Source organism: Takifugu flavidus, chromosome 21, assembly GCF_003711565.1.
Source record: "Takifugu flavidus isolate HTHZ2018 chromosome 21, ASM371156v2, whole genome shotgun sequence".
NCBI lineage: Eukaryota > Metazoa > Chordata > Actinopteri > Tetraodontiformes > Tetraodontidae > Takifugu > Takifugu flavidus.
In genome coordinates, this window is record NC_079540.1 from 10,664,363 (window position 1) to 10,679,461 (window position 15,099).

The following is a 15,099-nucleotide window of genomic DNA, read 5'->3' on the forward strand; positions in this document are numbered from 1 at the left end:
CTCTGTTCTTAAAACCGTCCTGAAGTTTGGAAGGTTTCCGTTAACCACCTGACCGGAAACCAGCGCGTTTGCTGCTGACGTCACCGAGGTCAACGAGACGTCACCGCACGAGACGAAGCGAAAATGGCGACCGTGTATCAGAGATATAATCTGTAAGTAGACAGAGGAGGTGAGGGGCTTGTGTGGTGTCTGTTGTCATTAACAAACGTCCCGGACAGGCGGAGGAGCCGCGGCGGAGCCTTTGGGGCCGCGCACGGAACGTTAGCGTGGCCCGGCGACACACGGCTCAGGGCTGAAGAAGCAGCCAAGTTTCGCATAATGGTCAACAAATTTGCTCCGACGCCCCTCCGCACTTGTCCGGCTGTGGGCGAGTGTGTGCGGGGTTGCGTTGCTCCTCCACCGCTCCTGTGGACGCGCTCCGTCTGCGTTGTAACTTCACCCATAGTCCAACTTTAAGGTGACGACGTGACAGTTTCTGACATCTGAGAGGACGCAGAAGCGGCTTATGACCTAAATATACCTTCTATTATATTTCATATATCATATTTAAGTTTACCGGGCCCATGTTTAAAGTGGGCACCCCTCATTCCTTTCAGCTTGTCTGTCCTAAGACAAAAGCTTTACACCTGGTGACATTTTAGGCCAACAACACATAATAAATGTGCCTTTAACTGTTTAAATTATTGCCACTGAAACCAGAGCATACATGTTGAGAGGAACCAGGTACAAAGATAGAAATTCAGACTCATTTGAATAACCACATGTGCATAGAACAAAACTATAGAACATTTGGAGCTTCTACCTTCAATAAAAATGTCTAGGTCACAGCATTATAGTGGGACTTTAAACTAAAATGTTACAATGAGGCCATTCATGTCATTCGCTGGGATATACTGGAAACAGATGTAAGCAAGCAACCATGGAATACACTCATTTATGTTCATTCTGAAAGGAAGAGAAAGAAAATCCCACTTTGACATCTGACAGGGGCAGAAGAGCATGGAAGAGTTTTATGTGACTGCAGGTTAGCAGTGGTGCACACACTTAACCCGAGTTCTGACCATCGCCATGGCGAAACAGAGTCTGGCCTGTGTGGTTACCAAGTATTTAACAGAGTTATAAAGCTCTGTATTGTATTATTATAGGCAAGCCTCTTGGCATCCTGGATTAAAAGATTTAACTCATTTGAATTAGCTGCATTTTTGCTTACTGCAACATTTCTTATTTTTACCAGCTTTGTTGATTTTTATTAATACGCCCCTTGTTTTTGGATTGCCCATCATTTATGTCAGTTGTTTCCTGTTATTGTGCAGCTTTAGATGGTCCACATCTTATAGTGATGGTGTCTCTAATAAGTCCTAATGCTGTTGTCCTCTATATCAGCCCATGTGGAATGTCTCTTGTCAATAATAAATGTTAAATGAAAGAGGCCACAGTGGTTGGATTAAAGGCGTTCATTAAGATTATGATGTTGCTTTGTAATATACATATGCACACATTTGGGGACCTTCATATTTTCAGGGTTATTGGAGAATCTTTAAATGTTCTCTTTGTCCTCTCTCAGGCACACAACCCCAGAGAAGTTTTTCATCGAGGCCTGCGATGATGGGGCGGAGGCGGTGCTGGCGATTGACAGGGTCTCCAATGAGATGACTCTCACAGGTGGGAAATGTGAGCGGATGCTACTGGTGATTTTCAAAAATGAACACAACTGTGGAGGACATGGAAACACCGTAGTTAAAGGCTGTTTTTCTCTGGAAAGAAAAGGCTGAAATCACAACACAATAAGCCCTTTCAATTGGCAAAAAATCCAAACACGTTATAACATGCAAACTCCAGATGATCCTTTACCAAAGTATACACACTATAAGTACACAACTTCAGTATGCACAAAGCCTGTAATTGCAACGTGGATGTAACATTTTAACCAATACTAACAACAGTAGAGTGCCTCAAATATTGTTGACATACTAAATTTATGTTCTGCTCAGCAAAGGAAGTGCAAAATGTAGGCAGGGAAAGGAGTTAGCACTGGTGGCTCACTAGCCTGCCCATTGTGTGCACAGAGAAAACAAGTTGAGCCAGGCTATTTATGGATGTAGTAACAATCCCAACAAGGTGGCTGTTAAAAGATTCCATGACCAGGAAGTCACTGGAATCTTTTTTTGTTTTACAAACAGTGTTAGAAAGTAATGTTTGAGAAAGCCAACCGAACGGGCCAATTACAGCAATTACAGTGTGTGTCTACATGTATATATAGAATTAATAACCTTTTTTAAATTAATAACCTCATTGCCTACTGTAAGGATCAAATGAACACAGCTGTGCACCCTGTGAGAAGTCTCTTAAAATGTTTCTAATATCTTCAGCAAAGGCAGATGTTCCTCCATCAGCAGTCACCAGACCTATTTGTGGAATCATGGGAACCATTCGCCTCGTAGCAGGTAGGCACCGTGCTGACGCAGCCTGAGCAGGAACCTGTTTGTAGCTTGTTACCGAGTGTTTATGCCACACAGGAATGTACCTGATTGTAATAACCAGGAAGAAGACTGTAGGCAACCTGCTTGGGCACGCCGTGTGGAAGGCTATGGATTTTGATATCATCTGCTACAAAAAGACCGTTCTGCATCTTTCAGAGATTCAGGTCAGCACTGTGAAACCGGGTCTTTGGAGTAAAGAAAACAGTTATTACAACCTTGTTATTAAGCACCAATAGTCCATATCAATAAATCATTCAGTATATAATTAAGACTTCAAAGTTAGACAGTTCTGTTTTTGTTCCACAAAGTAGATAAAAAGCTGCACCTTTAAGTGAAGGACACATGGTTCTTAGGCTGCCAGTCTTTCACTGCTGTCTGATGGGTTTTTAGTTACTTCACAGTAAAATGAAGTGTGAACTACAGATTCCAGCGGGTGCTACATGAGAGAGGCCGGTGCGCTTCATTCAGGCAGGCTATACAGAACATCACAGGCTACGAGGACCTCCGCAGTGTTCTCAATCAGCAGGTGTCACTAAAGTCTAGTTGCAAAACTGCAAAACAGCTCCTGCAGAGTCACTAATGTCAAACATCCCATGGTCAAACATCCAGAAATCCTTTTAAAATGTAACTCAATCACATCAAGAAAACCCCCAAAACAGAAGATATGATTGTCAGCTATCATAGCAGCGATACCTGAGTTATGAGCTTAGGTGAGGAGAGGCAGCCTTGACCCAGCAGGCTGACAGAAGCCTGTCAGGTGATCTTGTTTCTGTACCCGGCAGCCTAAATGCTTGGCCCCCCAGTCTACTGTTAGAGGTTCTAGGGCTCACAAGTAAACCAGCATTCTGAGACCGGAGCGGTCTATTAAGATTATAAAGTTTGACTAGCTCCTCCAGTTAGGATGGAGCTTGACCTCCGATGACCTTGTAGGTTAGAAGAAGAGTTTTACAAATGACAAATTTAATGGGCAGCCAGTGAAGCCAGTACAGGAGTCATGTGATCTCTTTACCTCCATACCTGTCAGGACTCTGGGACATTAGTGATGTTAATCCTAAAAGCATCCTAGTTTTGGTTTGATCTGATCTAATCTCAGCAAAACTAAGAATAGCAGCAGTGTTCAGAAGGTCTGAGGGTTGATCCCTGGTCCCTCTGGAAGTTCTTTACCTAATGATTGTTCGTGGGAATTCTGAATGTGAAGGGCTCATAAAGCTCTACTTGGAATATGTAAATCTGGAGTATTCAATATTATTAATTCTACACAATACATTGTCTAAAGTTACTAAAAGTGTATTTTCTCTCCCTTTCTAGTCTCAGGAGAATAAGGCACTCTTGTCCATGATTAACAATGTGCTGAATACAGATGGCTTCTACTTCTGCACTGACTTTGACTTGACCCATACTCTGCAACGACTGGCCAACACCAGCCCCGACTTCCAGGAGATGAGCCTGCTGGAGAGGGTGAGTTTGCTGCTTATCTCCCTTTTTTCACTCCCATATAATATTAGTTTATTGTAGTTAAAACATCCAATGCTCCTTTGTGTAATCCCTCGTGGGGGCAGTTTTAACCTATATGGAGTAAAACCATGCTCCTATCAAAATAAATAAATAAAGGTGAATAAAACCTCTGAATAGGCTGAATAAATACTGTTAAGGAATAAAGCCCAGATCTGAATCAATGTAGACAAGCAAAGAAATTAAATCTACTGAAATCCAAAAAGCCATAAATGCAGTAAGCAGGTTATTACGTCCCTGCCTGACCAACCTGTACGAATCCTCTTGGGCTTCCTGTCCACCCGAGCAGACACAGCCTTAGACTGGACTTCCTGGAGTTCCTGGAGTTCCTGTACCCCTGTTTACTCTTTTCTGTCCCCTCAGTGTTTCCCTTCTTTTTGAGGTATGTTAAGACCAAACTTGAGTGATGAAAATGTTGGAGGCACCAGAAACGTGCCAGCTCACTAACTCTTACCCCTGTTTGAGTGCCGGACCATTTTCAGTTCAATTCATTAGATTCAGTACAAAATAGTGTGGGAGTGTAAATATCTGAACCCATCATTTGTCCTGTAAGAAAGAGAAGACAATTGATAGATGTCACATCTCTTTTTTTATATATAAAATTCTAAGTATAGAAATGGAAGCAAACGATTGTTGATTGGAAATGCGCATCTCTGTCAGGGTCAAATGGACACTGCTGTTCTTCTGTCCCCCTTTTTTTCTCCCAGTAAGAAATTTACAGTTGGTCAACAGGCTGTTGTAGCTGGAGTTTATCTGTTTTACCACAAAGAGCTGCAGCAGGCAGACCACTCTCCCCGGCAACTTGATGCCATGTCCCCTCCATTTTATTTCAGTCACAATAAAGAGCCGTAGTATCGCAGGACTCCGGGTGGCCCCAGACGGCGACATCAGCTTGAAAGGTGCAGGGAAGAAAAAGGCTGAAACTTCAAAGGCAGCTACCAACACTGTTGGTGCTCACTCTGTTAGCAAACTCGCTCCCCGGTGAGCTAGCGGCTCCTGTAAACAAGCTCATCCTCAAAGTACACGACTGTCTCAAGGCAGGTGGTGACCAGTTTCAGGTAATGATGATAGGACAGGAGTGTCCACCTCTCCCTGTGACACCATCCAAGCTTCAGAAAGCTAAACATAGAAGAGTGGAGGACACAGCTGAAACTACCATCAGCTCCTAAATAAACTGACCTGACAACCTGCAGAAATGATAATAAATATCCTTTCAAATTCAGAACACTTGATCCCGGAGGGGTGACTGGGAAAAAACCTATGGTGTTATTGATGATGGGCATGTAAAACTAATACAACGATCACGCCAGTGTTAGTGATGAACAAGTCGTGACTGTAAATGTCCTTTCAGGCAGATCAGAGGTTCGTGTGGAACGGAAACCTCTTGCGAGAACTGGCCGCCCAACCGGAGGTAAGGTGTTCACCTGCGTCTGCTTTTCTCATCAGTTATTTTGCAAAGCGCATTAATAACTGTCACTATTTTCCTTGAAGCTTCATAGGTTTGCACTTCCTGTAGTTCATGGATGTATCCTTTGCTCTAAATGTCTCGTGACCTATTCCACTTGCCTATCCCTCATTTACCTTTACTAGCTTTTGCTGTTGGGTAATTCCATGTCCATTCAAGGACAATTAAAGTTACATTTAGTCAGATGTGAAAAGTTAGGAGAAAACAGAAACTGTGCTTTAGATTGTTGTTACACTATGTAGGTGATGATGTGGAGATTTAAAAGAGATTATTGGCAGCAAGTCGACACTTTATGTACTTGGATGAGAAGCTCAGGGGCAACAGTTATTCAAATATAGTCATAATAGCAGTGTAATATTTGCAGTGATTTACATTTTTATGTACTAATAAAACATTTCTCAGTGTGCACTGACAGTAGGAGCCAGATAGATGGTGATAGATGGAAAAATGTGTTTCATTTCAAGCTTCAAAACAAGCTTTTTCTTGAACCTTTGGATTTAGTCATTATTATGAAGCCATGCCGCATAAATGGGAAGATTTTTGAGTGGATCCTCATATCCAGAAGAAGCTGCTTCCGGGCAGGTGTGAGATACTATGTCAGAGGTAAAAATCTGCCTTTGCTGTCGACAGATATTAGGTGCTTACTGCTATAATGCTTATTCAGGGTATAAAGTAATAAACCAAACCTCCTGTTCCCACTTATCTAATCAGCGGGTGTTTTCTTATCGGTCCACAGGCATCGACTCTGAAGGCCACGCTGCTAACTTTGTGGAGACTGAACAGATAGTTTTGTATGATGGAGCAATGGCGTCTTTTGTACAGGCAAGTTCGATGGGTTTTTATTTGAGACTCTAACGACAGTCACCGACACGACATTTCCAAGGCGTTTTGTTAAAGGAAAGAAAATCTAAAGGGTGTAAACAGAGACAAAAACATTTTAGACCGTTTTTCTGTGAGTATTTTAACACATTGCTACATGATGCTACAATCACAATTGAATTGAATTTTATTTACACAGCAGCTGTGTAAATGCAGCTGTTATCTGCTAGCTTTAATTTAGCATTTGTTAGCCACTGGTAATGACATCGATCATTCTTGGTCGGCCTGCCCTCGTAGGCTCTTATTTTTTATTTTGTTTGTTTTTGACATCTTCTCGTTTTCAGACAAGAGGCTCTATACCCTTTTACTGGAGTCAGAGACCCAATCTCATGTACAAACCGAAACCCATAATCAGCAAAACCACCAACCATGTAAGAGCCCCGGCACTTTTCTGTCGTCTCTGTAGAGAGAGAGATCAAATTCCATTTTCTCTTTGTTTTCTTTAAAGATGGATGGCTTCCAGAGGCATTTTGACTCGCAGCTTCTTGCCTATGGGAAGCAAACCATTCTGAATCTGGTAAAGTTTCTCATTTCTCATCGTTTAATTTGATTGATTTTGAACTAAAACATCTTGCTGACGATATATTTTCCCAACTTTTTAGGTGAATCAGAAGGGTTCAGAGAAGCCACTAGAACAAGCCTTTGGAAAGATGGTGTCAGACATGAACAATGGCTTCTTGAAGTAAGTGTCTCCTTCTTTTATACACCAGACCCATTTCTGAGCGTGTTTCCTTGGAAACTCCCTCTTTAAACTTCTCTACCATATTATCATTTTATGTGTAATTATAATTATGTGCTGTCAAACGCTTGATATTCGTAATTGCTTTTCAGTGAAACTATCAGAATCTGTGTGTTGCAGCAATATGCAATGAAAGTATAAGCCAAATTCAAATGTTTTTATAAATAATGCAAAATCCAACGAGGGGCAGACACATTTTAAGGGGGGTTTTTAAAACATTGTTTGCTGCTCTTCTTAACTGACTCTGCAGTGTAGCAGCAAAAAACAGCAAGTCACTAACTCTAACCACTAATGATGCTGAACACATGATCATATTCGCACATGTGCATCATTTTAAACGATTACTCACTGAGAAGCCCCCCCCCCCCCCCCCCCCCAACCTCACAATGTTGGCTAGTTGCGTCTGTGCATCACATACGCGGTCAAATGCTTCCTGTTTACGTAAAAATAAGGTCTAAAGCAGTTTAAGGCTCAGCCTTTTACACCATCCTTTTTCCAGTGATGTTCTTCTGTGTCAAAAGCAGCACTGAGGTCTACCAGGGCAAGAACAGACGTCAGGCCTTTATCCGATGCTGAAGGAGGCCACGCCTGCTGTTTCTTTACTATGTTGCGCTCTAAATCTTGACTGAAAGTCCTCAGAAAATACTTCAGAGTGTTAGCAAACTATAGGCCGACACTTCTGCATCAAGTGTAGGTTTTTTGTTTAATATTTCCTTGAAAACTTTGGTAAAAAAAACCCGATACTAAAGACAGTTCTGTTATTTCTAACAAAGCTGCGTATTACCCAAGTGATTCAGTTGTTGGTAACTGAAGTCATTTGTGTTAACCAGAACCTCTTTGTCTGTCCTCAGCTACGTCGCCTTTGACTTTCACAAGGAGTGCAGCCACATGAGGTGGGAGCGTCTCCAGATATTGGTGGATGCTGTGACTGAGACACAAGATGAATATGGGTAAATGATGACGCAATCTTCTTATATGGAGCAGTCCTCGGTGATGACGGAAGGATCTGCTGCATTTCCTCTGTAGCTACTTCATGGTGAACTCAGATGGGCAGCCATTGGCTCAGCAGAGAGGCGTCTTCCGAAGCAACTGCATGGATTGCCTGGACAGGACCAACGTTATACAGAGCCTCTTGGCACGCCGCTCCCTTCAGTCTCAGCTTCAGGTGATTCAGGACATTATTACTCTAACAGCAAAAGATGCAACTCTAATTGTTTGGCCCTTCTGTTTCATAATTTGAATCATCTAATACTATTTGTTTTGGAGGCAATTTTACACTGTAAAGTGGAAAATTTAATTCCATTGATGGCTTCCAGATGCAGATAGAGTAGATACCTGACTTGTTTGTAACATGCTGTGAGTTATGATTAGATATGTTTGCTTTTTACCCCCGGCAAAGTGGTTACGTGACAGCCGACCTTTGTTTGTCTGTTGGCAAAATAACTCCAAACGTTACAAACGTATGTTAATGAAAATGTTGATAATGGGCCAAGAAAGATCCCATTAAAAACTGCTGATGTTGGATCCCTTTGGGACTCCCAGACTCCAACGGGCTTTGTCACGTGTGCAGCTGTTTGTGCTTAAACGCTGCGTCTGTTCCTTCACAGAGGATGGGGATCCTGAATGTGGGCCAGAGGATTGAGGAGCAAGCTGAATTTGAAAAGATCTACAAAAATGGTACTACTATGTGTCAAATGTGCTAATGGCATGTGTTCAGTTTCTTCTCGAGCAGGGATGTCCAGACCCAGTCCTCGCGGGCCACAATCCAGCTGGTTCCTCTGTCCTACCAGGCAGGAAACACTTCCACCAGAGTGGGGAGCAGGTGAACCCGTTGACTACCAGGTTGAACAGAAGTCCCAGCTGGATTGTGGCCCTAAACCAGTGGGTCTGGACATCCCTGCTCTAGAGATTGATCCTCATTGACTTCTGTGTGTGATCCCTAACCAGCATGGGCTGACAATGCCAATGCATGCGCAGTTCAGTATGCAGGAACTGGAGCTTTGAAAACTGACTTCACAAGGTATGGTACTTTTTTTGCGCACAACATGAAAGATGGACCACATTGTTGTTATCGTGGCTGCACTAGATTTGCTTAATTTCATTACCAGGACAGGAAAGAGGACCAGATGGGGGCTGCTGATGGATGGTTGGAATTCACTTATTCGTTACTACAAAAATAACTTCTCTGACGGATTCAGACAGGTCTATGCTTCACCTCTCCACACACACCCATGCTTTCTCTCCTGTCTAAAGGTGTATTTGCTTCTGCTAATGCCAACACGTATGTTATCCAAGATTTCCTCGTCATTACACGCGCATGTGTTTGTGTGCACAGGCTGAATCATTTCTCATCAACTCCTTGAAGTTCATTCAAAAGGAAGGAAATAGGTGAAAGCTAGTTTGAACATATCAAGCCACAGTAAATAATTAAAACAATTAGAATTTACAGCATTTAGAAGACCTTTCACAGCAGTTTGGGGGGGGGCTGTTGTAAGGCACTGTCCTTGCCAGGTGGCTTGCTATCAGCCTAATGGGTTGGGTGGAATATGAGTGTGTGTGTGTGTGTGTGTGTGTGTGTGTGTGTGTGTGTGTGTGTGTGTGTGTGTGTGTGTGTGTGTGTGTGTGTGTGATCTGCAGCAGATGCTCCTGTAACTCTTTCCTGAGGGAAGGAGAGCAAACAGTTCGTGAGGGGGGTGATGATGGTGGTAGCTCTGTGGATGCAGCGCTGCTTATAGATCTCCATCGGGGGGGGCAGGGGGGGCATCTGTGGTTCCACTGCTGTGGAGCAGCTGTTTGGAACTCCCAAACCAGGAAGTGATGCTGTATGTGAGAAGGTTTTGGTGATGCCCCTGTAGGTGTTGAGGGGCAGATTCAATTCAAACAGATTCAACACTTATTTTGCAAGCTGCAGCTCTCATTCACTCTCTGGAAATCCTTTAATACCGGTTCTAATTGTTGGTTAAAAAAAAAATTGGAAAGTTGGTTGATAGTGGAGCTACAGTTGCAGCTGTTTTCTGTACTGCAAATGCTGCACACCCACCTTACCCATGTCCATCATCTGAGCCCTCCTTATCTCCCTCGTGGCACCTCAGCCCAAGCTGCAGTGCTGTTCGCTCTTATCGGGGCCTGGCCCATCACCAAGGAAACGATGGCTACTATCTACACAGATTCTCGCTATGCTTCTGGTGCTGCTCATGATTATGGTTTTGCCCTTATTTGGCAGCATGTGGAAATCCAATCAAATTCATGCCGCTCTGGCCCAAACCTTTGCTGGATTGTCTGGTTGCCTTAGAGTCACCTTATTGTTAAATGTGTAGCGCACACGAATGATGTTGGCAGCTACGTAATACGTCCAATATATTGGCCTACGACTATCCCATGTTCACATCTGTATGTTAGCAACCTCGGCAGATATAGTTCATCACCTGTGACCTGTAACGCTCAAGCTTCCTACCTGTTCTCAACTCAAAATGAAATATACCAAACTCAGATATGCGCATTTACTGTATTTACTAAAGCTGAAAGTGTCAACTTTGCATTATATGACCTTTTAAAGGTCAATTCTTTATCCCACCGTTGCGGACTAAAGAAGACAAGTGATGTCATAATTATTTGCCATAATATGTTATCAGAAATGTTTATTAAAATTAGATTCAAATGTGATTCTCCAGGACTCCATCGACCTGTTTCTGGGCAACTTTGCTGTAGATGAGACGGATGGACCCACTCCTCTCCGTGTGCAGAAGGACTGGAAGTTTCTCACAGTCAGTAGATTTTTGTGTCGCCAGCAGGACCCAGTCAGAACCTTAAGCTCATCCTTTTTCTCTTTCCTCTTGGCAGTTGCCCATCATCATGCTGGTGGCATTTTCCATGTGCATTGTTTGTCTTCTCATGGCTGGTAAGTCTAATCTCTCATCATGACCTTTAGCAGGGCTTTAAATAGTTTGGCTGGAATCCACCATTTACTGCTTTACATTTCTGATTCAACTGTATCAGCGATGAAAAGACTTAAACTTTCTGTGAAATGTCATTTCTGATTGACACCTGCACATTTATTCCAATTCAAAATGGTTAAATTGACACAGGCGTACCACATCCTGGTTACTCAGCACACCTCAGACATTAGTTCTGTGAGCACCCCACTCTCAAACATCCCCAACAATCCGAAAGAAGAAAGTATTTTTTTAACAGGAAGAAACCACGAGCGGAACCAGGCTGATATTGGGGGGGCACTCCTGCTGATCGACAGATGGGTGAAGGAGGAGAAGGGGACAGAGAGCAGGAGAGGGGGACACCTATAGCATACATGCGAAGGTTCACAGCATTTTTAGTTACGTCCTACTTTCTGAACAATCACTCTCTGTCTTCCAGGTGATACGTGGACAGAGACCCTGGCATATGTGATGTTCTGGGGGGCAGCGAGTACCATCACAGCCACTATCATATTGTTTAATGGCCAAGATTTTGTGGATTCCCCCAAACTTGTTCACAAGGAGAAGATGGACTGAGTGTACACAGAAATCTAATCCAGGATCAGACGTTCAGTGTCCAACAATTACAATATAACTGTTTCTTTGTAACCTTGTGTAACGCTCATTCACTTGGTTTACTTCTCATTTCCTGAACTGTAATTTTGCTTTGACCAGTTTCTGATCTTCTGTTACCAGAAAGAGCTGGTCTTTGATGGCACAATGTTATTTGCTCTATAATAACCAAAGTCTTCTATACATTACATTACTACTGCTAATGTTCTCACTATATTAGCATTCGAAAGCAGTAAAATCTTAGAAAATGATTTGTTATTCTGCTTCATTGAATCTCAACCTTAGAGCTTTTGAAAGTTTCCCTAAATGTCTGCCGTAAATACTGTATTTGTGTAATTCCATCACCTTTTAAATGGTGCGTGTGTGTGAATGAATGGGATGGAGGGCAGCCTTAATTATAAGTATGTAAGTATATATTTATAAGTATATACGTATATATACGATATTTGCACATGCATACAATAATTTGGGGGAATACTATCTCTCCAAAAGATTAAAGATTAAATTAAAATGAAGTGCGTCAGCTCCTGCCAACTCACCCCGCCACCGCCAGGGGGCGCCGTATAATAAACCGCCTGCTGTCTCCAACTGATGGCGTAGAAGAAAAAGCGACGACGCGCACTGACGTTTGAAAGCGGCCATGTGCAAATTGGCCCGTTTAAATTGATATTCTTTGAGAACTTTAACGGATTTTTACACGCCGCACCATGAGCACGCTGTGGATGGGGAACGTAAGTTGTTTGCTGTTTTAATGTAGCGTGTCGGCAATGTCGCATTTAGTTAAATACATTGTTGTGGCCAACGTCGGTATGCGTTCGTCAACTTGTACAATAAGCGAAACTAAATATCTAAACTCGTGTGTGTGTCTGTATACATATATAAGTATATATTTCCCAGTTAATTGAAAAACACGATCTCATAGCTGGCGACCGCTTGTTTTAAAGGGCATCATACGAGATGTAGCTAGCTTTAGCTTGTTGGGCTGTGTTAGCATCTCCCCAGTATCCACATTTGAAGAGGAATCTTCAGTTTCTCAAGCTGAAACTTTGTAAGCAGCGTTCTTTTGTGGATCCTTCAACCTTGAGTTCGTTGATTATATACATTTTCTACGCTTTTTTGTTCGCCTTAGAACAAAGACAGGCTTCCTCACATTGTTAAACCGCTGATGGTATCGGGCTGCCTGAGGTTGGGGACAAAACGCTTTAAAACTATAATAAACCTTTATAATGACACCTTTCCATCGAGCAATTCTAGTCCATATACATTATTTGCAATTCCTGCTCTTCCTTAAAGCATATGCATATAGTTTGACTTTTGAAGTGCTTGAAAGTTTGTTTAAATGACCTCCAACACGACTGTTTTATTTTTATATCATTTATTACATGGTCAATGTGCATAGGAATGAAATAGTTACATTTGAAATGACTGAAAAATGCATTGAACTTCTGATGGTGCTGACAAGTTTACCTGTTTTCTCTAAACCACCTGGATGCCTCCATTCACCCCAGGAGCCATTTTGTTAATCACCCATCGATTGACCTTCATTTAGCTCTGCTTTTTGCAGTATTCCACATAAATTGAATGTGTGTAAGATTCATTGTGATGTTTACACACTATGAATGTTAGATGCAAGATTTACTAGGTCTGCAATGATCCAAAAAATTTAAAAAAACCTTATAGTTTGGCTAGAGTGGCGGCGTGATGCTGCTGAAGGTGTTCCTAGAGATTCACCTGGCGGATTTATGAAGCTCTGGGGTGGGGGCCAGCTTCCCCCTTCTCTAATGTCTGGTCATCATTGCAACACAGCTGGAGACCTACATGGACGAGAAGTTCATCACCCGAGCCTTCTCCACCATGGGCGAGCAGGTGGTCAGCGTGCGGATCATACGCAACAAGATGACGGGGTAAGGCCGCCTTCTGCCGCCTCTGGCGTCGTAGGTTCTTCTGACATTAAATAGTGTGCTGCCACCCAGGGGTGCTCTGGGCTACTGCTTCGTGGAGATGACCGATGAAGCCACCGCCGAGAGGTGCCTCCGCAAGATCAACGGGAAGTCGCTGCCAGGCGCCAGCCCGGTACGTTTGTGCTCCTCTGCTCAGTTGAATGTGGCTCCTTCAGAGGTTTACAGCTGTTGCTCTGTCCAGCCCACAAGGTTCAAGCTAAACCGGGCCACCTTTGGGAAGCAGGACGTCGGGTGAGTCCAGATGTCGACGGGAGAGAACGGACGGAAAGAGCCGGCCTGTTTCCTCACTCGTCTCCTCCCCCGTTTCAGACAAATGTACTCTCTGTTTGTGGGAGACCTGACGCCAGAAGTGGATGATGGGATGCTTTACGAGTTCTTTTACAACCGCTACCCCTCGTGCCGCGGGGGGAAGGTGGTGTTGGACAGCATGGGCAACTCCAAGTGAGTATCGGTAGCAACCTGAAGCCAGGGGGAAACATTTGTTCCCCAACACAACCCGCCTGGATCGGCCTGTATCGGCCTCCCCAGTAGAACCAGTGGGAGCCACTTGTCCTCCATGAATGACTAACGAGGGTCCTGGGTGCAGGGGCTGTGGTTTTGTTCAGTTCCCAGATGAGCGGCTGCAGAAGAGGGCGCTGGACGAGTGCCAGGGCGCCGTGGGACTGGGCAGCAAAGCCCTGCGGCTCAGCCTGGCCGCCAACAAGTGAGTCGCCGCCGCCATTTTTGTGCGTCTGAAGCCGAACGCTGGCAGCGCCACGTGTCTCCTCCCTCCTCCAGTTTAAGGAACCGGCAGCCGCAGCAGTCGGAGACCAGGGCCGCGCAGCCCAGCTCGGGCTACAGGGGCGACTACGACCAGTACAGCCAGTACCACCAGCAGCAGATGTACCCGGGCTACTACTCCTCGTGGGGCTACGACCAGACCGGCTACGCCTACAACAACCAGCTGTACGATTACAGCCAGTACCCAGCGGCGCAGGTGAGCCGCGCTGGACTCTGAACCAGCTGCTCCCCGTTCTTACACTGGCCGTCTGACACCGTCTTCTTTCCAGGAGAGCGAGCCCCTTCCTGACGACGGACTCGAAGGTTTGTACCGGATCCCGGCTTCTGATCTCCCCCCCCTGCTGTGAACGCTCATGGTGTTGTGGCGTTGCAGAGCCCATGGTGGAGCTGAACGTGGTGGAGGCCAACCAGAAGTTCATGGAGCACAGCGAGGAGCTGTACGACGCTCTGATGGAGAGTCGCTGGCAGACGGCAGAGTTCTCTGCAGAGCAGGACTATGTGACCTCCAGCCTGCCGGAACCCATTTACTGCTGAAACGCCTCCGGATGCTGCTTTGGTTTTGTTTTTTCTTTCCTAACACGCAATTGTAGTTCACGATGTGGACGTCCATCAGACGCATTCACGTTTATTTAACAACCACCAAACGGTCGTAAATACCTTATTTTACTACTTCTTTTACAAAACAGAATAAAACTGATTCCTCAAGAGTGTCGTACACGTACTTGTCATTCATGCTAAG

The 15,099-nt window shown here is 44.1% G+C and overlaps 2 protein-coding genes and 1 long non-coding RNA gene across 5 annotated transcripts; 2 read left to right on the top strand and 1 right to left on the bottom strand.

Annotated features, from left to right (window-relative positions):
• Position 1: 1 nt before the first annotated feature.
• On the top strand, positions 2–11,870 carry LOC130518251 (phosphatidylinositol-3-phosphatase SAC1-A-like). 2 transcript variants are annotated; one of them, XM_057020714.1, is made up of 20 exons: positions 2–152; positions 1,565–1,662; positions 2,370–2,444; positions 2,517–2,644; positions 3,789–3,938; positions 5,344–5,403; positions 5,484–5,517; positions 5,959–6,060; positions 6,194–6,279; positions 6,621–6,707; positions 6,785–6,853; positions 6,939–7,018; positions 7,927–8,025; positions 8,102–8,240; positions 8,683–8,752; positions 9,023–9,095; positions 9,184–9,277; positions 10,747–10,839; positions 10,916–10,973; positions 11,447–11,870. In XM_057020714.1, exons 1-20 carry the CDS (start codon positions 124–126, stop codon positions 11,581–11,583), a joined length of 1,761 nt encoding a protein of 586 aa, XP_056876694.1. In that variant the 5' UTR covers positions 2–123; the 3' UTR covers positions 11,584–11,870. The 2 variants fall into 2 exon arrangements, with proteins under 2 accessions (XP_056876694.1, XP_056876695.1); XM_057020715.1 differs by having other exon boundaries at positions 11,267–11,487.
• LOC130518259 (uncharacterized) lies at positions 1,440–2,486 on the bottom strand. Its single transcript, XR_008947972.1, has 2 exons — positions 2,289–2,486; positions 1,440–1,711 (listed from the first exon to the last, which is right to left on the bottom strand). It is a non-coding gene; the product is annotated as an uncharacterized LOC130518259 (long non-coding RNA).
• Positions 11,871–12,193: 323 nt separating the features above from the next.
• On the top strand, positions 12,194–15,065 carry LOC130518256 (tRNA selenocysteine 1-associated protein 1-like). 2 transcript variants are annotated; one of them, XM_057020719.1, is made up of 9 exons: positions 12,194–12,350; positions 13,426–13,523; positions 13,578–13,692; positions 13,762–13,811; positions 13,890–14,021; positions 14,167–14,283; positions 14,358–14,556; positions 14,630–14,663; positions 14,734–15,065. In XM_057020719.1, the coding sequence occupies exons 1-9, from the start codon at positions 12,327–12,329 to the stop codon at positions 14,892–14,894; spliced, it is 930 nt and encodes a 309-aa protein (XP_056876699.1). In that variant the 5' UTR covers positions 12,194–12,326; the 3' UTR covers positions 14,895–15,065. The 2 variants fall into 2 exon arrangements, with proteins under 2 accessions (XP_056876699.1, XP_056876701.1); XM_057020721.1 differs by having other exon boundaries at positions 13,593–13,692.
• The last annotated feature ends 34 nt before the right edge of the window (positions 15,066–15,099 follow it).